This window comes from Lonchura striata, chromosome 15 (genome assembly GCF_046129695.1).
Source record: "Lonchura striata isolate bLonStr1 chromosome 15, bLonStr1.mat, whole genome shotgun sequence".
Lineage (NCBI taxonomy): Eukaryota > Metazoa > Chordata > Aves > Passeriformes > Estrildidae > Lonchura > Lonchura striata.
The window spans coordinates 17,401,054-17,426,396 of NC_134617.1; the positions used below are offsets into that span (position 1 = coordinate 17,401,054).

The 25,343-nt window shown below is 46.7% G+C and overlaps 2 protein-coding genes across 2 annotated transcripts in view; both read right to left on the minus strand.

Moving 5' to 3' along the window:
• Positions 1-1,003, minus strand: part of FGF18 (fibroblast growth factor 18) — a 64,087-nt gene extending 63,084 nt beyond the window's left edge. The window contains exons 1-2 of the mRNA XM_021540045.3: positions 929-1,003; positions 230-501 (exon numbers count right to left, since the gene is read on the minus strand). Coding sequence (XP_021395720.1) covers positions 230-261 — 32 coding nt within the window. The 5' untranslated portion in view covers positions 262-501; positions 929-1,003. The remainder of the gene's footprint in view (positions 1-229; positions 502-928) is intronic.
• A 9,652-nt stretch (positions 1,004-10,655) lies between these two features.
• On the minus strand, positions 10,656-22,577 carry NPM1 (nucleophosmin 1). The gene is made up of 11 exons (XM_021540044.3): positions 22,413-22,577; positions 21,644-21,723; positions 18,703-18,822; positions 17,879-17,972; positions 17,045-17,148; positions 16,564-16,625; positions 16,064-16,118; positions 15,022-15,111; positions 14,075-14,176; positions 11,988-12,062; positions 10,656-11,003 (listed from the first exon to the last, which is right to left on the minus strand). Exons 1-11 carry the CDS (start codon positions 22,474-22,476, stop codon positions 10,965-10,967), a joined length of 885 nt encoding a protein of 294 aa, XP_021395719.1. The 5' UTR covers positions 22,477-22,577; the 3' UTR covers positions 10,656-10,964.
• Between the last annotated feature and the right edge of the window lie 2,766 nt (positions 22,578-25,343).

A 25,343-nucleotide genomic window follows, 5' to 3' on the forward strand; every position in this document is an offset into this window, starting at 1 on the left:
CGGTAGAATGATTAAAGTTGATTTTTGTTTTGTTTGGTTTTTTCTTTGTTTTTGTTTGCAATTTTTTAAAGGGCTCAGAGCGATGCTCTGCTTATAAAAAGGGTCACGTCCCCATTACCACCTGGCTGCAAGGAAAATGCAACCAGAGCCTCCAGAATGAAAGTTAAAAAAAATTAAAATATTTTTTAAAATTAAAAAAAAAAAATTAGAAATATGCCATAATCCTTACAGGCAAGTGCAGGCTGAGAGCAGTGAATACATCGCTGGGCAAGGAGGGGGTTGGCCGGCGGCTGGTCGCTAGCGGAGCGCAGTCCCCCGCCGCCGCGCTGACATGGGAGCGATCCGGCCGGCGAGCTCCGATCCGCGCCGCGCTGCTCCGCGCCGCTCCGCGCCGCCGGGAAGTTGTGGTACCGCCCGCTCTGCCTCCGCCGAGTGACTCGTCAGGCATCAGCTCTCCTCTCCCCCTGTCTCTCCTCCTCCTCCTCCTCTCCCTCTCTCCGCCTTTGGGGGGGATGAAGGTGCTTATTGTCAGTAACTTCCGATCATCAGCAAGTGCCCCCCCGCGTCCCCCCGGGCCGGGCCGGCCCCGCTGGGCGGATGGAGCCTCTCGGCCGCCGCCGCGCCCCGCTCCGCGCCCCGCGCCGCGCTGCGCGCTCCGGCGGGAGGCATAGCGATGCGCGGGGCGCGGAGCGGGAGGCGGGACCGCCCGGGCTGGCACCGCCCGCGCGGAGCGGGCACCGCCCGGCCGCGGGCAGCGTTTCTTACAGAATAAGAGAGGGCGGGGGTCGGGCTCCCCCGAGCCCTCCCCGGCCCGACAGAGCGGGCGGCGCCGCTCGCCCGGGACGCGAGGGGCTCGGAACCCCCGGCGCAGCGGCCGCTGCCCCGTTCCACCGACACGTGTGGCCGCGGCTGCCCGGTGCGCCCTTACCTCCGACGGGGCAAGGAGCGCGTCCCGTGCCTGCCGAGCCCCGGGCGGGCGGCGGCGGCGCCCGGCGGCCCCGGAGCGGCCCCGGAGCGGCCCCGGAGCGGCCCCGGAGCGGCCCCTCGCGGGCCGGGGCAGCCGCGGCCGCCCGGTCCATGGCCCGGCACCGCTGCCCGGCGGGACGCGCGGCGGGGTCAGAGCGCCGCGCTGCCGGCGCTGCCGACCCGCTCCGCACGGCTCGCCTGCCCTCCAGCGGCCGCTGCGCCGCCCCGCACCGCCCGCGGCCCCGGGGACAGCCCAGAGCCTTCCTCCGCCTCAGCTCGGGGGAGGCTTGTCTGTTTGTTTGGGGCTTTGCTTTAGGTTAAGAAAAAAAATCACACCCTGATAGCGTGTGGTAACTCTTTCCTGTTGTCTGAAAGCTCGTTATAGCAGACAAGATGCCAGGAACAGTTAACCTCCACACATAGCCGAAGTCTCCAAAGATCACCCAACGTCAGTTAACACCTTATTAAGTGAGAACATGACCATAGCTCAGAACTCTGAGCTTTCCAAATTCTCCACTCAAATAACAGCACGCATCAGTGCAGCGTGTTGGGCCCAGCTGCTCCCACCTCTGCGGGGACCGAGGTGCTTGTTCCCCCAGCAGTCTCAGCCACAAATCAAGCAGTATCTTTAATCCCTGAAGTTCACCACTGGGGAGCCTTCAGGTATCAAGTCACAGGGTTTTTTGGCCCATAGTTTCAGGCCCAAGAGGCACAGAAAACATTAAGTTTTAAAACAGTGATCAAAGCAAGTCCTTATAAAACTTCCAGCACTAACACATGTCTGTGATGTATCTAACAGACTTCACACTTCCGGTCTTATGGATCTACAAGTTTAAAAGAGGAAAAAAAAAACCCAAAACTGTCAATTGCTGATGTCACCAACATCAGAGGCCCCATCCATCCCTGTCCTGGCAGTCCCATGGCACCCTGCCGCAGCTGAAAGCTGTTTGCACACATGGCTAAGAAGATTAGAGACACCATCCTGAGCCCTACAAGTTGAGCACACCAAGATGCCTACACTGGAATAATTCAGAATCTGGGGATTCACAAGATCACAGTATTTAGCGTAGATGTGAAAATATCCCATATATCCCTAATCATCACCTGTACCTCATTTCTTGGAAGCAGTTTGGGTGGCAGAAGCCCAGCCTGTGCCATCTTATGCTAGTAGGTGCTGCTCAGCCCCACAGGAAAGGTACCCACAGCACAGGGTCATGCCTAGCACCAGCCCTTCACCTTGCTAAATCCAGTATCTGCTGCCCAATGCACACAAGAGTTCTGCAAAGCCAGAGATAGTAACTTCTCCAAAACCCTCACAGTCACCTGTGGGCGTGAGCTTTGACTGCTCCTCAGGCTTTTCACCGTGGCAGCTCCATCACCTGCCTCTGAGAAAAAGCTCCTCAGATGGCCATTGATGGCTCTGCCCAGCACCCAAGCTGCCCCAGGGCTGCTGCACCTGGCTGGAAGCAGAACAGCTCAAAAAGGAATTTGTAAAGCTGCTGGTAACATTTGTCATTTTAATTGCCCCAACAGCACGTAAAATTACAGCAGCTAAAACAGAGCTGTGAGCTGCGCATGGAAAAACTCATCCCAGGTGATGCTGGCCCAGACCAGGCTGAGAAGCCATGTGCTGGCAGCACAGTTGTCCCCACAGCCATGACTTGGATCCACACAGGCCAGGACCTGGACACCACAAACAGCAAAAACTGCCGGGGCAACACCAGGGATTGTTTTAAAGGACACATGAGGGTTTTCTTCTTTCAATTATTGTATTTGTAATCACAAAAGTTCTTTTGTAAAATAGATGCATCCTTTGTGCCTCAGTAGTCTGGCAAAACCCCTAACCTTCAATATTCAAATAGTTACCCGGAGAATAATACCAATATTGGGTGAATCTCAGACTACCAGTCTTGAACAACACAGATGGGGAACAGAATAGAGAAGAGGCAGCTCATACATGTCTCTGAAAAAATAGAAATATCGTTTAGTAGCATACTGTTATGAATATATATGAGTGTGTGTGTATGTGTATATATCTCTAATATTAAAAGCTCCACACCCAACCCTGTTGCTCCACTGCTGAAGGCTCCTGTGTGATCAGATTCCCAGCACAAATCCAGCCAGAGCAGCTGATGCCCACTGGAAAACCTTTAAGGCTGTTTAGTTTTCTTACAGCACACTCAGGGCCTGAAGGCTGGTGCAGCATGTTCCTGAGAGCCTGATGTTCTCAACACTATAAACCAAGACAAGGCCAGGTAGGAGCATGCACTGCAGGACACCCCAGGAGCTCCTGGGGTTGCTGCCTTCCACTCACCCTTGCAAATGCCTGAATTGAGGCTGTGTCCTACAGTCCCTCGGTGGCTGACTGGATTAGTGACCACCCTTCAGCAGCTCAAATCAAAGTCTGAGCAGTCTGACCTTTCACTTGCAGGGAGTGAAGGTGCCCCCAGTGAAATGAGCTTCCCTCACCCTGCTCCACTGGTCCACATCTCACGAGGAGTGGGCATTTCATAGAGCATGGAGCCCATCCAGTGCAGCCAAGGACTTGAGAGCATGCTTGAATGGGAAGCCTTCCTACCCCAGATAGGAATGTGAAAGAGAAGCCAGCAGGAACAGCCAGGATCTGGCCCTGCTACATTTGGCACACCAAGATTGAAATTAAAATGAAAAACCTGGGCTGATGTACAAAGATCAAGATCACTCTACATCCCAGCCCTGCTGACAGGGAGCAAATCTGTGTGTGGTTTGCTTCTGTTATTTGCATCTCCAGCCTTGTGTTGCTCCTATAAGCAAACTTTTCCTTACAGAAAATCCATTTTAAGAGGTTTTCTGAATTTGAAAGCCTTGGTAAGAGGAAAGACAACTTTCAGACTGACTGGGGTGCATGTTCTGTCTTTATCCAGTTACACACAAAAAGACAACTTCATCACAAGGTAAGGAACGCCTCTGCCACATAGTCTGGACACTCAGAGAAGGAGGGATGCTTTGCAGTTACTGCCATTTGACAGAAGAGTCACCTCAAAATGACCCTGAACTGGCCAGGAGGACAGCACTTCAGCCCCAGCTCCACCACGTTCAGGCATTCAAGCTGAAGGGCAGCCCAGTGGGGCTGGTTCAACACTCTGCTCTCCTGGGTACCCAGCCCCTCTCCAGTGCCCAGAGCCTGCCCCCACAGTGTCCCCCAGCTCCAGTGACTAGCACAGGGTGGACACACAGGGGCTTTCCTTGATCCCCATGCCCAGGAGCACTGCAGCTCTCCTCTGAGGGCATGCAACAGCTGCTAGAATGCTTTTGAAGGGAGGCAAGAACAGGCCAACCTCTGCAGACAGCCCTACACAAACCAGTGAGAAATTCCACTTTTCAGCCTTTGCACTGCATTAAATCCTAGGGCTTGGCTCCTTGGATTTATATTCCTCTATGGTTTCACTTTTCCCTAAAAAAAAAATTAAAAATCACAAGCTGTTAAGCTTCAAAACTTAATATTTCCTTAACTTAGAGCTTTTCAGCTCAACAGCTCTTAAACATAAACCTCTTTGACTGAAGTCTTTGGAGTTAAGCTGTCTCCAGCAGGTCACCATCTCAAGCCCTGTCTGTAGGATGAGTGATCCCTCCCCACAGCACCACCCTGGCTGCCCTCTGCACCGGCTGCTGGCTCGGGGCAGGACCTCCCCCAACCTGCGTGACCACCCACGTCCCCACGGCTGGCAGTGACACTGCAGGGGCAGTTCAGGGCTGCTGCAGGCACTGACTGGTGACATCACAGACCTCTCAATGCCCTGTGTCACTGTCCCCAGTAGTGACACAAGTGAATGAGGGACCCTGGAGGAACTCAGGGTGGGCTGTGAGACAGGGCAGTTTCTGAAAACGATGCTGGAAAACCTATGTTTCTACTAATCTTTCTACAGAGGAACTGTAGCCACACTTTGCATCACAGCAAGAATTCAGAAAACATCACATGGGTGGATTCACACAAAAAAAAAAAAAATTGGAAAATACCATTTTTCTGGAAAAGCAATGTCACAGATTAGTAAAGAGGCATCTCTGGAAGTCCCATTCTCCTGGGGCACGCACAATGGTCTCCTGCAAGCAGAGCTCCACCCACTTGGAGGCACAGCAGCAGGGCTTTTATCAGCATTCTCCACCATGGCCACAGTGAGGGCACTGGCCACAGCCGGGCTCTCAGGGACACTGCCAAGCAACCCAGAAAGGGGACAGATTCACACAGGAGCACCGTGTTTGCAGTGGTGGCTCAGCTTTTCCTAGAGATCAGGGAAAGGCTGTGCTGCTCCTACAGTAGTGGCTAGGAAAGACTGGAGGAGGAACTGAAAAGGATCAGAAGAGTGAAAAGTCTGAAGAGCAGTGAAGGACTAAGCAAGAAGGTTGTGGCAAGATGTAGAACTAGGAAGGAGTTGGAAAGGACTAATTAGAACCATGAAGCCAGAGGGAACAAGTAGAAGCATCTCTCCTAATTCAAGACCCTAAAAATGAAGCCAAGATCCCCCAGTCTCCCTGTCCTGTGCTCTCTGGAGATCACAAAGGGACTGGCTGGGTGCCCTGCACTATAGTGGTCCGATTATATGTTACTGCCCTTAGCTACAGTCATTTAGTTAAAATCTATTTTCCATGTAGAAAATTGTAAGAAAAGGCTTGAAAGTATGGGAAAAATATTTAAGAAACAAGGAAGAATGTCCTAAACACCAGAGGTGGCCTTATTATTAAATTGAAAGCTATATTCATTTGCTGTAGCTGTGCACTGTTGTTGGTGTCCTCACACACATTTACACCCAGGAAACAGCTTTACACCGCTCAAAGCAGTGCCCAGATAACATTCACTGCCTCAAAATAGCACAGTAAGGGCTGCTAGGAGCCTTTTATCAAAGACATCCCTGGGAAAATAGCAAAATTACAAGCTTTGGGACAAATGTAAAGAGCAGTGGGAAAAGTTTCATAAACAGGCACAGATAAAGGTGGCTGCAGTGGTGAAATGCCAAATACCTCAACAGCTACTTCAACTCTCCCTGCAATTATTACTCATTTAAAAACAAACAAGCAAACAAAAAACCAACTAACCAAATAAATAAAAAAAAAAAACAAAAAAAAACAATGTAAAACCTAAGGTTTAATTTGAAAACAGGCAAGAGAAACGGTTTTCTCTTAAATACAGTAAGTCAACAGAATTAGATGGGGCTCAGCAGGCTTCAGGCCCCAGGAATTGGTTGAGTAAGACTCCAGGACGCTTCTAACAAAACTGTCTTCAATTAAAACAAAGACTGTTTCTAGTACCAGCGTAATCACTTGAGGTGAATCAGACGCATCAACTCTGAGTGGGCTAGCTCTGCTCCCTCTCTTTGCCATTTGCATTCAAGCAGGGTGGTGGTCATGCCCTTGTCCTGGACAAGGCTGTGGGCAGCAGCACACAGCGCTGGCACGGCCAGCTCAGTGAGGGTGGGCACTGTCAGAGGTGCCCTGCTGAGGTCAGTCACTGAAGAGCTGATCCACCATAACACAGAATTGCTCCCAAAAGTGTCCATGCAGGTAAACCAGCGAGCAGCCAGGAGGGTATTCCCTGTGCTACCTGCAAACGGGAGGACAAGTCAGGCCCCTTCAGGCACACCTGCAAATCCAGCATCACTTTTCCTGCACCCATCACACACACTCCAGTTCTCTGTGTTCACATTGAGAACCAGGCTCAGACAAAGCAATCTTTAATAAATACCAGATCACAAAACCTCCAAACCTCACTCAACACAATCAATTGCACTTGCTGTTGCTTGCCAGAACCTACTGCCCACTAGCCAAGGGCAGAAGTAAAGGCGCTGTGCTCCATCCAACACTGAGCTCCAAACCACCCCAATCTTTTGCAGCTTTTTTCTGACATTTCTAAGTAGGATCCAGTCTTTAACACCCTTTTTAGAATAAGGATCTAGGTGCTGGTTCCACAGAGAAGGAAGGAAAAGTTGAGAGTTTGGCTGCTAGTGAGTAATGGGACATGCAAAAGAGACAGGACATGGCTTGGGGTATCTGGGTAGGAGCATGAACTTAGCCCCTGAGGGACCGTCTGGGTGGCAAGGAGCCCAGAACCACCACCCATCCTGGCCCTGTTTTCCATTACCTCAGCCCACACACACTCCCACCCTCCTGCCAGCCGTGCTTGAGTTGCTTCTCTCCAAAGGCTGCAAGAATTGCTGAGCACAGGCAAAGAGCCTTGCACTCATCACAGCCCCTGGATTCTGAAAAGCCACTCTGGCAGGTTTGCTGGCTCATAGGAGCAAAGAGAACCCCAGTGTGGGAGTCTGTTATTTTACAGTTTGTTCTTCTATAGTATGTTTTAATATTCCTTGATATAAGTTTGTAGTGGTTCATTCTCCATACCCCATTTGGCTTCCCTAATGGTTCAGTCCTGAGTTGTTTACCAGAGTTTTCCCCACCAAAATGTATGTTAATCCACATGTCAATCCACCTGTATACATCCCTTGTTCCGTTGTCTTATCCCTGTCTGTCAAAGATTGCACACTCCTTTGGCTCTGGAATGTTCTCTGTCTTTCATCCCTTCCTTGAAGCAGAATTGGATTGTGAGGTTTGCACCCTCCCCGTGTTGCCTTCTCCTGGAGAGCCCTTACCCTGCACCCCTCCCCTAATGCCATCCTGTTGCTCAAAGGTTGTGTCCTCCCCGTGTTCCCCCTACCCTTTAAAAGCAGTCCTTTCATGTTCAGATTTGTCACTTGCTCTGCCCCCCTTGGAGATTAAATCCTTGGAGACTCAGCCAAGTGTCCTTCCCTTATTCCTGTGCCTCGGCTTCCTCATGCTCTGCACCTCTGCTGCGCTCCCCACCCGCAGCGATCGCCGCCACCCGCGGCAGTGTCAGCAGAGACTCGGGAGCAGCCACCAGTGTCTGTCCTGCAGCCACCTGTGTGTCTGTCCTACGGCCCCTCACATCTCTCCCCTCCGGCCCCTCGCAGGACAGCTCCTGGCCAGCCTCCATCCCGTGGCCACTGAGAGCCAGGCCCATCCCAGGATAGACCTAAGGTGGCCACAAACACTTCTCTTGAACACCCCTAGGAATAAGGCACAGACCGAGAGCTCCTAACAGGATGGTGTCCTTCTGTTATCACCTCTTCTGAAGTGAGATGCCAAGAGACACCAGAGACTTGGAGATCAAAGAGATCTATATGGAGCAGCTCTATATGCAGCGAACATAGCACGGTTGCACACACCCACTCAGCTGGGTGGCCTCCCCTTTGTCCCACACATGGGGACACCAGCTACCTGTTCACTGTAGGGAATGAAAAACTTGCAGAAGAAAATGAAATATGAAAAAAGCCGGAACAGACAGGATCTGCAACAGGAAAGGCAGCAGTAGGGGAAATTCACATACAAAGGAAAGGCACCGCTACCTGGAGAGGCATTTAATCATCCTGTAAAGAAGTCGTTTTCCCATCAGTGTTAGGAATAGCAATGCATTCGGCTGCAGAGCTCCACATCCTCAAATAAGCCATCCTCAAGGACCAGGATCATACAGACGATTAGAACCCTCAACACAGCTATCAAAACTCTATAGCTTTGTTGTCATCATTACCATGGCAAGAACATGTTTCAACTCTCATTCAAAAGCAGTACTTCAAAAACCTACACCTGGTATTTGTCTTTTCTTTTCAACAGGTATTTTCACATCTGAACTTATTTTAAAATCAAACTTCGAGGCTCTGTTCAAAGTGAACGAGCCGGCAGCTGCATGTGAACATCCAAGAGGATGCAGCTGCATCCAGTCATCAGATAGCCACTCCCAAAAGGAGCCAGGGTTTGGAGATGTGACCAGCACAACAGCAGAGGCAGGGAAAAGGACCCACGGCCAGAAGTGGGGCAGTGACCACCCCTCACTACTACATAAACTGGCAGAGAACAATGCAGGACCTAATCAGGGCCAATTATTTTTATGGTATGAGGGTGCCTCAAAGATGCCTCATGAGGTTCAACAGCAGCCTGACAACGACTTGACCTACATTATACCTCAGCACCAGCACAGCAACGATTTCCTCCAGAGCTGCCCGTACAGGCTCCACCTTCCCCCTGCAATGCTTGTGCAGAGCATGGCTGCACCCCAGAGCTGCACTGGTCAGTCACCTACAGACAACACCCTGGCTTTTCTTATAACTTTAGTAAGCAGAGTATTTTACTGGCTAGTTATTTCTTGCTGAAATTACTGTACAATTTTCACTTTTTTCAGCCAAAATTGAGGGCAATTTTGCTTAAATAAGCCTGTCTGTGCCATTAGCTCCGTTTCACCAGGGAAATCTGCTCTCACTTGTGAATATGACATCATCTATTGACATAACCCCACCAAAACAGGCGTTTCAAACCTGTTATACTCTGCCATTTCACATGCTGCAATTATACTCAAGCTTAAACAAATCTTTGACACAAGACTTGCACCATTTTGCTTGTCTACCATGCACTTCCCTTGACTTTTTTTTCCCAAAAGAACTATTTGCTTCTGGAGACTTGCACTTTCCATTGCAGCACCCAGGATCTCAACAATATGAACTAAGAGTTTTATAATAGCAAACAAAAAATCTGTGGCAATTGTACAAACAAATTGTTTACCTTACCTAAACAAACCGTAGAGAATGCTCAGAAGACCAGACCCCCAAGCCCAATTAGCACAAGCCAGTGCATGTTCACGTGTCCTGCAAAGCCACCTGCTACAGGACTGAAGTGTGCAAGTCCTTCAAGTGGGGAAAACTCAACCTGCTTTACTCAGGGGGTTTCCTGTTAGAATACAAGTCAGTAGTGTTAATTGACAAACACAGCAAGGATTAAAGCAGTTTGATAGTTACAACTGCTGCAATGTTTTCTGAGTATTCTTCCAGTCTCCGTTACTGGACACAAGTTGGAAGAGTCATGCATTAAACTGACAGCATAGACCCAGGAGCCTTGAGGAGTCTCATCCTCAAGGCACACACATCCATGCTTCCCTTCACCTGAAAGCCCTTACAACCATTGATGCTCTTACTTCATGTTACAAGAATGGTCCAAAATATTAAGTCTGGCTCTGAGCATCACTTGTAGGCCAAGGAACTTGAAAGGACTTCCTGTTCGTCTAAGCTTTTGGATTTGTTGGAAATCAGTCTCAGCACTCCCAGGAATTTATCCACAGGCTCTGAACTCACTCAGCGAGCTCTCTCTCTAGGTACACCCTACAGCATTCAAGCTAATTCTTTCCACAAAATCCTCACAGGAGTCATTACGTGAGGCAGCCTCAGACTCTTCAGCTCCTCAGAGGAACAGCACAGCCAGCAAATCTCGGATCAGAAGTACTGCATTTTACAAGTGGAGTTCCAGGCCCTATAAACCCAGCAGCTAGAAACCATAAACCAAAGTGCAGTGAAGCAGGTCAGACACCGAGATGCAGGAAGGGCTGTTTGAGGCAATTATATAATTAGTGGTCACTTTCAGACAAAAACAATGCCCCACTTGCCACTTCAGTCTTCTTCCCAATCATCTGCTAAGTAGCTCCAAAGCTTATGGAACTGGAGTTGTTTTTGAAGCTGACAACACATGATAGTTTTTGTGTACTTGGTAAAAGGAAGCAACTAAAATACTCAAAGGTAGGTCCTCAGAGAACTTTAAAGTCCAATTATCTCTGGGTTCAGTATGCAGATTCCCCATATGCATAAAAAAAGAAACAATAGTACTTTATTAAAATACTAAATTTTATTTTTTCACATACATTTAGTCTCCCCACCATTTCCATTTGTCTGACCACCACCATGCCTTATCAAAACATTCCATACATACTTAAAATGAAGCTGAGGGTGGAGTCCTGTCTGTAAAAACCGAACAGGCATTTTGGACAACACATTCTTGGCAAGGTAATCTGGATGACATTTATCAGACACAGGAGGGAAAGCTCTTTCAGTATTTGTAAAAAGAACAGCCAAATAATGGTTACAGAAATAAGACTGCAGATTTTAATGAACTGTTTAAGCTGTTTTCTTTTCTTACAGAGTCTGTCTCCATTGCCAGAGAGCTTGAATGACCTGGAAGTGTACACAGAAAGTTAGAAATTGAAATCAATTTTTAAATATTATTTCTAGCTTACTATCACCACTTATTTAATAAAATACTGACAATAAATTATAACAGTACTAACAATAAATTATAAAAGTACATTCCTTTCAGAGAAAATCAAGTTGAAAGCATGACATTGGGTCCTTCTGCTAGAAGATTATTATTCACACTAGGTCACAATAGTAAGACTTCAGTGAAGATGAGTGAGATGATGGGTGTAGACCAGTGAGGCAAATACTGGCTGAACTCTGCCTACCCTGGCTAAAGCTACAGCAAGTCCAGTAGCTGAGGCTGTTTTTCAGCATTCCTTCAGGAACATATTAATTCGTCCATAGACAAGTTTACACCAAACCATTGAGGGAAGCAGGAAAGCACAAGCAATCCTGTCACTGCAAAACTAACTTGATGGAATTTTGATAGGGAAATCTACGACATATTTGCAGCTTAGTCTGTGTGAAGTAATAACTAATTCAGAAACTCGCTTCCTGGTATCACCTTTTGGCGTGTGCTCTTTTAAGAGCTGCGTTCATTCTGGGAGAGAAAGTGGCCAGAATGCCATAATCTCCATCACAAAACAGCTCCACCATCCCAGACACCCTCCCCAACAAAGGGCTGAACACCAGACTGGCTGAGGTGGCCAAATTCAGCAGCAAGGGAAACCACAGCTCATTTCCTTAACTAATATGGTGCCAAAAGGAAAATTCTGTGGGTTAAGTGAGCAAGAGATAATTTACCAACCATATAAAAGCTGGAAAAATGTAATAAAATATTAGCTTTCCAATCTTAGCCAACTAAAACCCTTAAAACCATTCCCATATATTTAACCTGAAGTATTGTTTGTGGTTTGCAACCCTTTAAAACAGTCCAAAGCTTGTAAAGACTAAGAAGTGGAAAAGAATCCCTAAGGTTATACAAGTTTTTGGACTTTATCAAGCTCTGATGAATTCCATTACCTTCTGGTCCTCCGTCCTGAAGCAATTCTTAACGTAGTTGGCAAATTTAGGCTCCAGCTTAGGAAGGGTAGTACCCTAGTAGGCAAACAAGCAAGCTTTAGGGTCTGCAGGTCATTTAATGCTTTTAATAAATAACCTATGATGCTGAAAACGCTTTGCAATACATGGAGTTTGAACTCACCTGGTGACTTCCCACACTAGTCTGCTTTAAACCATTTTAGGAAGCTTGTTTTTCTACCAAGCCCACATATTTGTCACAGAAGTGGCTACACACGGAATTGCTGTCCAAGATTCTTTGCTGATGCTGAAGAGCACAACAGCATTCACCACTTAAAATCATGTTGTTTGTAGTCAGTCCCATGCTACTCAGATAAATTAGAATTATATTTATGGACTCTTACTACAACACACAACCTGAGACCATCCCTTCACAAGCATGTTTTTAGCTTCAGCTCTCTAAAGCAAAACATTAACCTTACCTCCCACCTATCCTTTAAAATTCACTAATACACTACTCAAATACATGATGTCTATTAATTTAAATAATTGTTCTAAAAACATTTCCTTGTAATCCCTGAATTGTCTTTGCACATGCTCAAATGTACAAGGCAGATTCAGTTAATAAATCATAAATATAGGTTTATCATCTTGTCTCCCAGTATCTCCAGGGAAAATAATACAGCATGCTATTTTAGGAAACACTGATTTTTTTTCCCCATGTCCCAAAAGAAATCCTTTCCAATTTCTCAAGTGAATCAGTTGAAATATCCCATGCCAATTAGGACAGCACACTTGGCTGTTCCCTACTAGACAGCATTTCCCAACAGCACTCTTCAGCCCCCGATAATGGATTTTAAAGCTCTTTTTGCCAGTTATCTGCTCTGCATGCTTCCCTCTGCACACGTCTACTGTGAGCAGCTCAGCCACTTGTGCTCACACTGCAGAAGTACCACTCATCACAGCTCCTCTGAGTCATTCCTAATACCACAGCAGCATCCAGGAGTTATTGTGACCCATCAGGATGGGCCCATCCATCCTGTCAGGCTCACAATCCAGGGCTGTGCATTTCCATCCTCATCACAGTCTGTCATTGATGATTCTGCATCCACCGTGTATTTAAACACTTCTGGTCTCATTTGCATGCCTGTAACAAAGCAGCCCCATCTAAGCAGAAGATGATCCTAATTCTTTAACTGACCTTTGTTTGCCATTGTATGGGTTAAAAAGTGTACTACACCTTGAATTTAAAAACCCCACCAGCAAACCAACATCAGTTCTGAGCCAGCCAAGTACTGCCATAGCCAGGCCCTCACTCCCATCTGCTTCAAGCAGAGAAGCAACTCAGAATGCCACCCTTGCTGGCACATGCACTTCAACCCTGGCTCAGGAGGAAAAGAATCACCTGCTACACCCAACCAGCATGCAACTGGATTTTCTATTTTATACTTAAATAGCTGCTAAGGACACTACTGATGTGTGTGACCACCAAGTGCTGGTCAAACCTGGTAACAACCAGAGCAAATAACTGCCCTGACACCTTAGAAGGGTGAAGCATCCACTGAAGGCAGACTCAACCCCAGAACCCTCCAGAAAACAAATGCTTTCAGGTCTGCAGCAGTGCATCAGTTCATACCACAATCATCTGTCTCCCTCTTCTGGAAGTTACTGAGCCTTACATGCATCAGGATACTGCTTCAAGACCAAGGCATTCCAATCACGTGAGGAACTCACTCCACTTTAGTAAACCGAAGTGTATATGCACTATTTAAGTCATCTTTACAATAAATATAACATAAGGGTTAGGTGAGGTTTTTTTTGTTTTTTTAATTTAAACAGAGACAGTTCACCAAGAAATACCAAATTGCTAATCAGCAATACTGGACAAATACAAAGTGGTTTTGTTTCTCATGAGTAGAAGCTTTTTTTTCCAAATGTGTTTTCATTTCTCTGAACTTCCAACATCAACACACACTCATAGCAACAGCACAGGAATCAGCAACATCCTAATCATTTCTTAAAACATCAAATTCTTCTCATCTGCAGACTTCTAAAAGTAAGGCTGAGAAACCTCATGTCCAAAGACTCACCTTATCTACAGACGCTTGCATTTTTGCTTTTATCTCCTCTAATGACAGAGGGACTTTTGGTGTTTTTGGAGTTAGAGTTTTATCCTTCTTGGAATCTGGAGTCTGAAAAGGATTCATTTTATTAGCAACTTGAAAAGCTACAGAGAATATAAGATATATGTTATGTAACTAGCTATCGAACTGGTAAGTCCATATAGTTTTCAGAAAGGCACAAAACCTAAATTTATGCTTCCCACACATTCCTTAGAAGCATGAAAAACAATTTTCAAACCTAGAGTTATTATAGTCAGCATAACTGGTATCTTATGCTTCAGGGCAGGTGCCTCCACAGCTCTCTGAATAGAAATTAAACCAAAAATAGCCAAAATATTTAGTGATTCAGAGTTTACTCCACATCTGCAGCTAGATTAGGTCATGCTTTAAAAGGCACACCACCTGCAGTGCTTCTCAGATGCTGTCCTGCCATGGATCCCATGCTCATTCCTTTATGAACCTTCCTGTCATCATGTCCGAGTACATGCAGCAGAGAAGCTGCACAGGGAATCAGGAGACAGCATTAACAAGGAAGCTGCCAGTCCTGCAGTGGCTCATGGTCACGAGAGCCCCGTGGCAGCAGCAGCCTCCAGTGTTCTCCAGTGGAAACACACATGGCAGTCACCCTCTTGTACAAGGTGCTGCACAAGAACAATAGATTTAGTGTTTCAAACCAAAGAATTAACAATACTCCCAAGGGACACTATGTCTGATTTCAGATCCTGACTGTTGTAGGTACGTACATACTGATCACTGAAGAGTTTCAGAAAGAACACCAAACAGTGAACAGTATCTTCAACATGCTTCATACCAAGATCTAAAAATCTAATTTGAATGTTAATATGCTGTTTGAAGTTCACATTAGGCAAGAAAACTAGAATAAACCTTTTTTTTACTCAGTTGTTTTCACTCACTTTTGATTTTGATGCTGGTGTGGATGGCTTAGAGTCTTTTCCATTCTGCTTTGCTTTCTGCATATTTTTTCCTGCAACCTCACGAACAGGCTGAAAAGCAAGCACACACACGTTCATTTGTCAAATAGGAAAACCTCTTGGTGCAGCACAATAACACACCCAAGGAAAGTCCTGTTACCTCATTCAGTGCTATCTTTTCTTTTTAGCACAATCATTACCTCATTAAGCATTACATCCAGAAATATTGTCTGGGATGTGCATGGGACATGACACCATACACGTATCTACGACACCCAGTCTAAAGCTCCTATATAAATCAAGGGACCATTTTGTTCAGTCACCCTAGATCATATCAGATGGCAGGAATCTGTTTCACTGTCTTCACCAGGCCGCCATGCACTATCACCCATGGTAATTCAGCAGAGACAGAGCAGCACATGCTGAAGCAAAAACATTAACTACCTGTTTTTAAACAGTAGGTATGAACACAAAAATTCAAGCCGAAGTACACAAGTGAGAACAAGAAAACGCCTCCCCCTTCTCCTGGGGCAGCTGCCATGCTGTGTGTTTACAGCAGCACCAGATGGCCCTGGAGGGCCGATGGAGATGGAACAGCCCCTCCTGGCACCTTCCTGCCTGCATTCAACCCTTCCCTGCAGCTCACACATTTACAGCCTCTTTTGCATCTGAAGTTGCTGAAAGCTCCTTTCCACAGCATGCAGGACTGGAATGCAAAGCAGAACCCTCTTTGAGCAGGATTTCATTTGCTGCTCAAAAGCCATCCAGGCCCACACCAGTCTGACAGCTGCATCTCTGTGCTGGTAAGACCCAGTCACCCCTTTGCAGCCAAAGAATAAAACATGGACTGGATGGGTGCATATTCACACTAAAGTGTTCTCACACCCTAATACAATTTCTTTACACAGACTGAGCTAAACCTAGCACATCCTCCATTCACACATTCCAGAGAGCTGTGTTAAAACTCACTGATTTAGGGCACTACATGCCCAAATACTATCATATGACAGTATTAGCCACTTACTTTCTTTATTGGTGCTTTAATTTCTTCCTCATCATCCTCTAAGTCATCCTCATCACTACAATTAAAAAGGAAATCACTCACCATAACTCAAGATCCACATTAGGAATTGATCTTCCCCCTCCCTCCCAATAAAATGTTTTATTCACAAAGAAAGCAAGCAATCTTTCCAAGTTTATACCTTAACACATAGCTAAGTGCTAGGGCAAGCACTACCTTTGAAGCAGTTAAATGCACTCCCTCCTCTTCAATACTCAAGGGATATATCCTAGGACTTCCACTACTGTTAGAAGTTAATGAGTAACAGGAAGCCCAGTATGACATATCTGAAGAACATTAATTTAGACAGCATTGTAGAGATAAAAAAGACAAGGATGCCTTTTCCCTAGCCAAGATACAGCTTTTTCACTTAGCATCCAGTTGTGTCACACAATTCATGTTCTGAAAGTTAGCCCTGTATAAATACATTATTGAAAATACATTAGAAAAACAGGAATACATACTCATCATCATCATCCTCATCTTCATCGTCATCCTCATCATCTTCTGCTAATTTTGGTTTTTTCTTTAAAAAAGAAAGTCTGTTAAGTGTTGATACCATTTTGTGGTAATAAATAGCAACTGCCATAGAAAACAACTGTGGCGTAAGTCCAAGGCTACTTTCCATCAATTTCGCTAAACCCAGGAAGTTAGGGCTGTGAAGTCCAAAGCTATTGACATATTCACTGCATAAGCTCTGAACATGTGAGCCTTTCCTCTATAGTCCAGCGCTTCAATCAGCATTTCAACTCTTGCTGTACTCTGAAATTTATACCAGAACCTGCAGTTACTGCAGGACACAGAATTTCCACAAAAGCAGTCGTTATATCTAATCCTTCAGCAAAATTTTGGGGATCTTCTGTATTTTATTCTTCCTCCTAGTGGCAGCACTAATACCAAACTAGAAGAAAATGCTGTGAACAAAGTGACTGCAAGTCCATATACCTGTGGTGTTTTAGGTCCTCCTCCACTTGCTGGTCTCTTTGCTGAAGCATTGACAATTTTTGAATCATCTTCCTCCTCATCTGATTCTGGTTCTTCTTCTAATGCTGATAAAACCACAGCAAAGTGTAAAAACCTCACCTCATTTAACAATATAAAGCAAGACTGCTAGTAAGAAACAAACAGCATCACCCACAACTAAGTAGGTTTGGTCTAGCTGAGGTGCTGAACTGACAGCAGGACGCTTCCCACTAGTGACCTAACCACTTACTAGGGGGTTTTCCAGCTGACTGAAGCAAGTGCTACTACAGGGAAATACAAACCAGCTGAACTACCACCCCACATACTGGTCAGAGCACTCTTCACACAGAACAGACAATAGAAAATCAAAAATAACATTTTCTCCATTCCTAAGGAGACACATTTGAAAACTAGTAGAAAGAAAGATCAAAGACAATTTCTTAAAGGAGAAGACTAGTCCTTGGTTACTTCAGTTAAAAAACAGAACTATTTCATGGGCAGCCTTCTCACACTCAGTTGATAAGCAGAAAGCCTACAGTAGGACACACACCAACACCCACTTCAAAGGGGAGAAGTTAGAAACAAAACTGCAAGGATGATAAATACCCCTTTATCCATACAAACCAAGTGGCAAGGAAAAGCATGCAAACACTCCTCTCAACCTCTGCCCTAAAGCCACTTCATGCCAAGGATGTCCCTTTAATGTTCAGAGGGTCAGTACACTGAAAGCTCTGCTTGTGGCACCAGCTGTAAATCCTTTTAAGTCCTGCCGGTGCTGCCAGGCACCAGGACACAGCAGTGACCAGCCATACTTACCTACAAGGTGCTGACCACTGACGTAAACAGGCCCCGAACCACATTTCAACCTCAACACCACTGGCGGTGTGATCTCAAAGCCACCCAATGAAACCTGTGAGACACAGCAATGGCATTCAGTCAAATATTCCATGCAAAGTGTACTCAACAGACGCTCCACCCCAGTGTGAATGAGCACCAACAGCTGGAGACTCCATGGCTAACAGTTACTCCAAGTTCCCATTTAACAGAGTATCCTGCAAGTATTAGAGTCAACTCAGCGTCAATACGCCACACATAGGGGTTGACTACACTCGTTGCATATCCCAGTTAAAGCACACCAAGGCCAGACCAATACACATTTCCCACTAGCCCCAGCATTGTGTAGTTCTACTTTACGCTATCAGCAGCTGAGTCAAACTATATTGCAGATAGCAGAAATGACAACAAGGTGCTCTTTAACCATAGAGCAGCAATCATCTTCAGAGTAGCATTAAGAGCTTGGGACCTGCAGAAAAAACTAATTGTTCTCATCACAGTTTTAGAGGAAGCAATACAACCTAAGTGTGCAGTCTAGGCATCTGCTTGCATATGGCTAGACTTGTCTATATATAAATGCCATGAATAATTACTATTGCTTAAAAAGTGTAATTTGAGCATGTCAGTTATCTCCACTCGTCTCAAGTACTCTACTAGGCACAAAAAATATGCATTTACTACATCTAGTAAAAGAGACACTTCTCTGAACAGACTGCAGTTTCACTGAAGTTCATCTGACCCCATTTCTAAATTTCTTCTCACGAGGGACCAAATTTACAGTAGATTCTCTAAGCTTCTGTACTTACTGTAGGCTGCACTGACATTTTCAGAGATGCCAGTACTACTTTAGTAGGGTTGCCTTCATAGTCCAGTGCTTCTGCTTCTACAATGTGTAATTCGTCTTTGGCTCCAGCTCCTAAAGTAACCTGTGAAGTCAAGAATAGGACACAGTCTGAGCATCCCGAATATTTTAAAATCTTCTAAATTCCATTCACCGGAATAACTCCATTCATTGTTCTGCATAAATTAATACTAAAATTTGCATTTCTGTCTACGAATTATTTCATCAGACTCCATCCCAATCTGACACCCTTTCTCCACAACACTGAAACTTCCAAGGGGCACCTTCAGGCATATTTTGATGACAGTGAAATCAGGTCACTTGCTCATGGATCACTGCACCAAAGAGGCAGTGACAAGTTCAGTCAGGTCTACAGCTGGTCCAAGGAAAGTATAAACACATAATCTCCTCTACCGAATCACACCTATAGCTTTCCCCCTCCTGGCACATGTTATCTGCCAATTGCTTCCTTTTACCACACTGTGCACCTTTTGCTTACTTGATGTTCACTGAGGACTCAAGTCCAACAGCAGCTTAGTTGAATACAGATTTATGCACATGCCTTTTGTTGTAATTCATCATGGACTGAGAATTGCTGTCCCAAGGCATTTCTAAACTTAAGTGCCTGGATCCCTTACTCAGAGTATGAGAAGAGTGTTACGAGTTTCAAAACTCATAGCTGCAAGGAGACAAGTGACAGACAGTGGTCAGGCCAGAAATTCCAGTTCACTGATCCTTGGGCCTCTCAGACAGGACTATGTGCAGAAGATGTGAAAACCACAAATCCTTCATACTACAACTATTCCCAACAGCAGTGCACAAAGGCTCTGTGTTTCCTTTCCTGAAACCCCTCACAAGAAATCTTTCCAACCCCCACAGGAGATGTAGGTGTGAACACTTCAGGCAGAGGCACGGAAGTTTCCATTCTTCAAGAGCTGAGCTTTAATGAGACTGTAATTGTCCAGATTTAGATGTATCAGACTGAAGGCTGGAAAACAGAACACTGGATTCACTACTGGCAAATTTTGTTATTAGCAATTCAAAGAGGTGAAATTGCAGCTCTGATCTCACCTCTCAAATGTGCTGTCAACAACACTGAATTGCTCAGCTAGTGGGACAAAAATTTTAGTGCATACCCTGTCATTTGCCCTAGTTTAATACTATAGCAGTTATTTGTGATTTATTTCTCTGTGTTTGGCAAGCATCCATGCCTGTGCTTTAACTTCTATATTGAAGGAATGCACACCAAATAGGTGATGAATCAGTGACCATCCCTATACACAACTGTCATTAGTAAGACATTTACAGAAACTCATGGCACTTTTACCTCCTACATTTATCCACCTCTTTTCCCTTTTACCCTTTTCTTCCCATCTTGCTGTACCTCATGCCCAAGTCCCCCACTGCATTTGTATTTTAACACTGTCTTTACTCATCTAGGCTTTTATCGGGAGCATAGACCAGCCCGCAGGTTTTTGCCGCCTTTACCTTTTTTTAAGTCCTTCCTCTACTCAACAAGGTCTTTTGTTTAAACCATGTCTGAGACCCTCCAAGTATCTTAAACATTTCCTAGTTTGTCCTTTGGTATCTTAACCCTTTCTCCAGTGCATCATCCCTTTTTATTCTATGGAAAGAAGTTACTGACAGAAGATTAATTCCCCCCACAAGCCTAGCAACAAAGTAGTGGTGAGGATTGATCTGCTTCATCCATCTGTACAACATCAGAAGAAATGCTACAATTAATTTTGAAAGTATAAATAGAAAAGGAACTCTTGAGTAAAACAATACAATTTAAGTATCACTAATTTTGGCTATGTAACAAATATTCAGATACAAGAAATCTGCATGTGGACTTGCCCTATACATTGCTATGTTCTTCCATCAAAAGGAATTGTAATTAACAACAAATTACTCTTTGTCAAGTCCAGGCTGTACTTTTCATAATATAGTATGGAAAACACATGACTCACATAAAAAAAAGAAGTGTTTTAAGTAACACCATTAAGTGTTTGGAGATACTCATTATGCAAGTGACCTCCAGGAATCAATTCTCCTGTAGGAATTAGTCAACAATTTTAAGACTTTCTTCTTCCAGGCATCAAAGCATTTCCTTGCATTTAAATAAACACAGGAACATGCCATGAAGATGCTACAACTCTTTAATTTCTTGACGGCTAAGACAGTGCACATTATTGATTTGCTACCCAAAAAAAACATGATCAGCCAAGAACAAAAGCCTTGAAATATTGTGTCTGACTTGTGTGGCCTCAGGAAGCTCCAAGGACCCACCCAAGAACTCCTGGGAGTCTGCTAGATGAATTATCTGAATGAAAGATGGGGCTTCCCAGTTACATCCTTGGAAAGGCCAAACCAAGGACAGTAAGTCAAAACATAAACCTTCTGCTGTCTAATTTAGATTTACTTATTATCTGCTTCTGGGAAAGAGAGAGTTAGAGTCAGCTTATGGAACACACTGAAATGGTTTTCAAAATCAGGTTTATAGTAGTCCACAAGAGTGTGCCTATGTATGACTCTTACACATCTATCTTTCTCCCTCTGCTCCTGTAGCATCTGCATTATTTACCTTAGGGATGCCTCATGTATAGCCTAAATTCTCAATTTAGCAGATATTTACTAGCTAACTGTAAGTTGATTTTTAACGTTTTCCAGCCTTGCATTTGTTTGCTGTGAATGAAACATCAGTGAAGAAATGTTTTCAATACAGAAAATATCTGAAATTACAGAATATGCCCCACTGCTAGTAAGAGATGTTTACTTTATACAGATTTACATATCAATTATCACCTGAATTATGTTTGGAGAAATAAATGACACGTTAAAAAACACACCATCACAGCACACCAGTATATTTAAATGGGAAGCAAAAAAAAACAAACACTACTTGCCGTTCTTAGTGACAACTGATGTTCGTTTTCTTCATCATCTACTTTGAACTGAAACTCCTTATCTGCTTTAAGCTCGCAGCCTGTAAAACAATCCAATTATAAGCCTCCTGCTTTATTTAAAACAGCATTACTTGGCAGCTTGCTGCTCCCAGGCCGCGTACTCGCAGGGAAGTAGCGGCACGCTGCGGGCACGCAAGGAGCGGAACACGTGGGGTGAAGAAAACCCCGCGCGAGTGCGCGGCCTGCTGGCGGCCACGCAGCTCCCCGCACGGCCCGGTTAAACCCAGCAGCTTCCAGAGCATCCCCGCCCAGCGTCCGCCGCGGTGCCCGGGACGATGGCACCTCCGGAACCGCCGCCGTGGCGGCCGGGCCTGCCCCGGAGCAGCAAGGCGCGCGCGGCCGCGGCGCTCCACGTGCTCCGCCTCCGGCCGCGCTGCCACGTGCTCCGCGGGCGCTGCCGGGGCGCCGCATCCTTAGGAACGGCGGGACACACCGCGAACAAAGCGCGGAACAGAGCGCGACGGGCCCCGCCACGTGCGGGCCGCGCGCCACGTGCGGAGTGCGCGGAAGCGGCCGCCGCACGCCCCCGGCCCCGCCCGAGCCCCCGGCCGAGCCCCCGGTCCCGCCCGAGCCCCCGGCCCCGCCGCGCGCGCGGAGCGGCGGCGCTCGGCCGGCACAGGCCGCGGCCCCGCACGGCGCTCGGCCCCGGGGCCTGCGGGGGCGACGGGGCCAGCGGGCCCCAGGAAAGCGTGGCCGCGGCGAGCGTTACCGAAGAGGAAGGTCTGCGGGCGCAGGGGGCCCATGCTCTCCATGTCCATGGCGCTGTCCTCCATCGCGGGGCTGGGGCACGACCGACCGGGAACACTACGCTTCGGGTGGACGCGCACTAAAGGAAGCCTCGCGCCCGCCCACTCGCTGATATAGCCTCGTGTTCTCGCGAGAGCCGCGCGCTGGGCCCGTCCCTCGGCGCCCCGCGCCGCCCTTGCGCACGCACGCTGACGGTGGTCGCGCGCGGGCCGCCAGGGGGCGGGGCCATGGCCGTGGCCGTGGCCGTGTGAGGGGCCGAGCCCGCCGCGCCCGCAGGGCCCGCGGCCGCCGCCGGGGAGCCGCGGGGAGCCGCGGGGAGCCGCGCCACACGTGGGGCAGAGCCGTGGGTGCGGACCGCAGCGTTCCGCTCCCGGCCGCGCAGCACGCGCGGACAGCGAAGGGGCGCGGCCGCGGCCCGGGCCCGGCTCAGAGCTTGCAGCCGCGCCGGCCCGAGCGGCTCCCCGGCCGCAGAGCCGTGCTGCGGTGCAACGCGCCCTGCTCGCTCTGTGGCGGCAGCTGGCTGCTGCTGCCATCTCTGACTAAAATCATACAGGAACGAAAGCAGCTCCCTTCCTGTGCGTTGCCTGTCAGGATGGGCTCCCATCCCGAGCTACTGCTCCCTGCGCCACTGGCTCTGAAGGCCAGGGACAACAACACTCTGGGAACCTCCTTTTCAGCTGGCGGATGATGGGGGCAAACCACTTTTTAATGTGAAATTAGCGCACGGGGAAAGCTGTCACAACAAAGTTAAAAGTTCTAGGGTTATTTTATACGTAGATCTACTAGTCCTGGAAGCACTTGTTTGCCACCGTGGTGGGAGCCCATCACTGCCCCTGGGCTGGGTTCATCATCCACACATCCCAGGCCATCGTGTCCTGGGGCTGATCTGCACAAGGGTCACTTGTGTACTAATCTCACACTTACCTGAACACTTACTCTGCAAAAATAAAAGTTTATAGGCTCTTGGTGCTCTTACCTCCCTTCTGATTTGAAATGTGTAACTTGTAGAGTTACCTTCATTGGAATTCATAAAGGATCAACATTAAATGATGTTGCTGAAAATGAGACAAACTGAAGAATAACTGGCACAATGGGAAAATGAAACTTACGCTGTCAAAGACTCCCCTTCCTCGCTCTTCCATGAAGCTGGCCCCTTTGCAAACAGCAAATGCAGTTCCACAGGATACACATGGTTTCACCAGGATATGATCCCCTACCATCCTATTAACATTAGGGCAGGCTGTCCACTGAGGTGTTTCTGGTGGTTGCCACAGGCTGACCAAAATTCAATAATAGTTAAATTGTGTGTGAAAACAAGGTACAGGAATAAATTGGAGCACAGTTTAGCATATGAGTGAGGATGGATATTCTGTGATTCTGTGATTTACTCCCCTTAAAGTCTCACAAGGAACCAGAGAACAAACAGTGTTTATTTCATTTTCTAACATTTGGTTTGGTTAATTTCTTATTACCTTTACGAAGTAATTACTGCTGGGTAGGAAGAGTGGCAACTATGGGAAAATAGTTGCCACTATAGATACACCCTCAGCTGCCCTAAGATACGCCCAGGGATCTGTGGAGCAGCAGAGGCAGAAATTCCAACAAGTGCAGTGGCTGGTGTCCCTGGCAGAGAGAGACATCATTAACTGATCAGACATCTCAGCCTTAAAAGCTGCAAAGATGCAGATAAGGCATTTGTTTGGGCTGGATTGAAAATGGGAACTATTATCTAAATTTCAAATGAAGTTATGGCATGAGGCAGATGTCAGACTGGAGCTGGAAGGTGAATCCTACACAGTAATAGTGGAAGGGAGTGAATTGCATTTACCTGTAGTGCCAGCAGGAGGACATGGCTGCTGGCCAAAGCCACCAAAAGTCCTGCCCCGCAGGGCACTGAGCAGCTCACAAACTGCAGCTCCAGAAGTCCACCTGGGTCTGCTGAAGGGAACAGTGGAACCACAGCAGATTCTCCTGTCTGCAGAGTCACGTTCAATACAATTACAGTCTTCCTTTATGGAGGAAATAAATGTGGGAGGAACACACACAGAGAAGAAAAGCAGGGGTAGGAAGTAGGAGATATATGCTTACTGTGTCTCATTTGGCTCCATAGGGATTTAGAAGGGTTGTCATATATCATGACATTTATTATTTCTGCCATGGTACTACGATGAGAAGTCCATTACAATATCGATCATTTTATTTTGCTTGGCTCTGTGCTGTGTAATACTCGGCATGGCAGAAAAGGCTTACAAGTGATTTAGAAACAGCCATACAGGGACAACTAGGAGAAAATCAGAACTTTGCTTAATGGAATTCTCTTTTTAGTGAACATGTACAAAATTCAGGAAATTTTATGTTGAGCATGATTAAAACCACAGTGCAGTTGTAATCAAACGATCAGAAGGTATAGAGACAGTAAAGATTTCCTATGCAATCTTAATTTCCATGCTGACGTAATGAAATAATCTTCAGCTGCCCTAGCCCATGGCTGTCACATAGCCTCTCCACTGGCCTCCCCCGCCCTTCACTAGTCAACAGTTTCTGTCCCAGGGCCAAAATCTTAACTGGCATCAAAACACCATTCTTGATCTCAAAAAAAGATCACTTGCACACCAGAAAATCCAAGTATTTCACTTTAGCCTGAAAGAACTGCATATTGCTGTCCCCAGATAGGGCAGCAAGAGGCAGGTGTTGGCTTTCCTGGTCCCATGAGCTGGGGCAGCAGCAGGAGCAATGTGCTGTCTAGGCACTGCAGGGGCAGCATGGACAGAGCCGCCTGGCTGGGTGCCAGCTGAACACCCTGAACACAGGTGAGAACTGCATCTCCTGGGGCTGCTTTGGGAGGATTTGACCTTGCATTTGTAATTTCCCTTCACCTCCAGGCTGGTTTGCA

What these genes read in the sequence shown, in the direction of transcription:
- NPM1 (XM_021540044.3), bottom strand. Translation starts at nt 22,476, where the DNA reads ATGGAGGACAGCGCCATGGACATGGAGAGCATGGGCCCCCTGCGCCCG. An exon ending in ATCAGTTGTCACTAAGAACG is followed by an intron (nt 18,823 to 21,643) that starts GCAAGTAGTGTT and finishes TTGACTTCACAG; the next exon opens with GTTACTTTAGGAGCTGGAGC. An exon ending in GATGAGGATGATGATGATGA is followed by an intron (nt 16,119 to 16,563) that starts GTATGTATTCCT and finishes TTTTAATTGTAG; the next exon opens with TGATGAGGATGACTTAGAGG.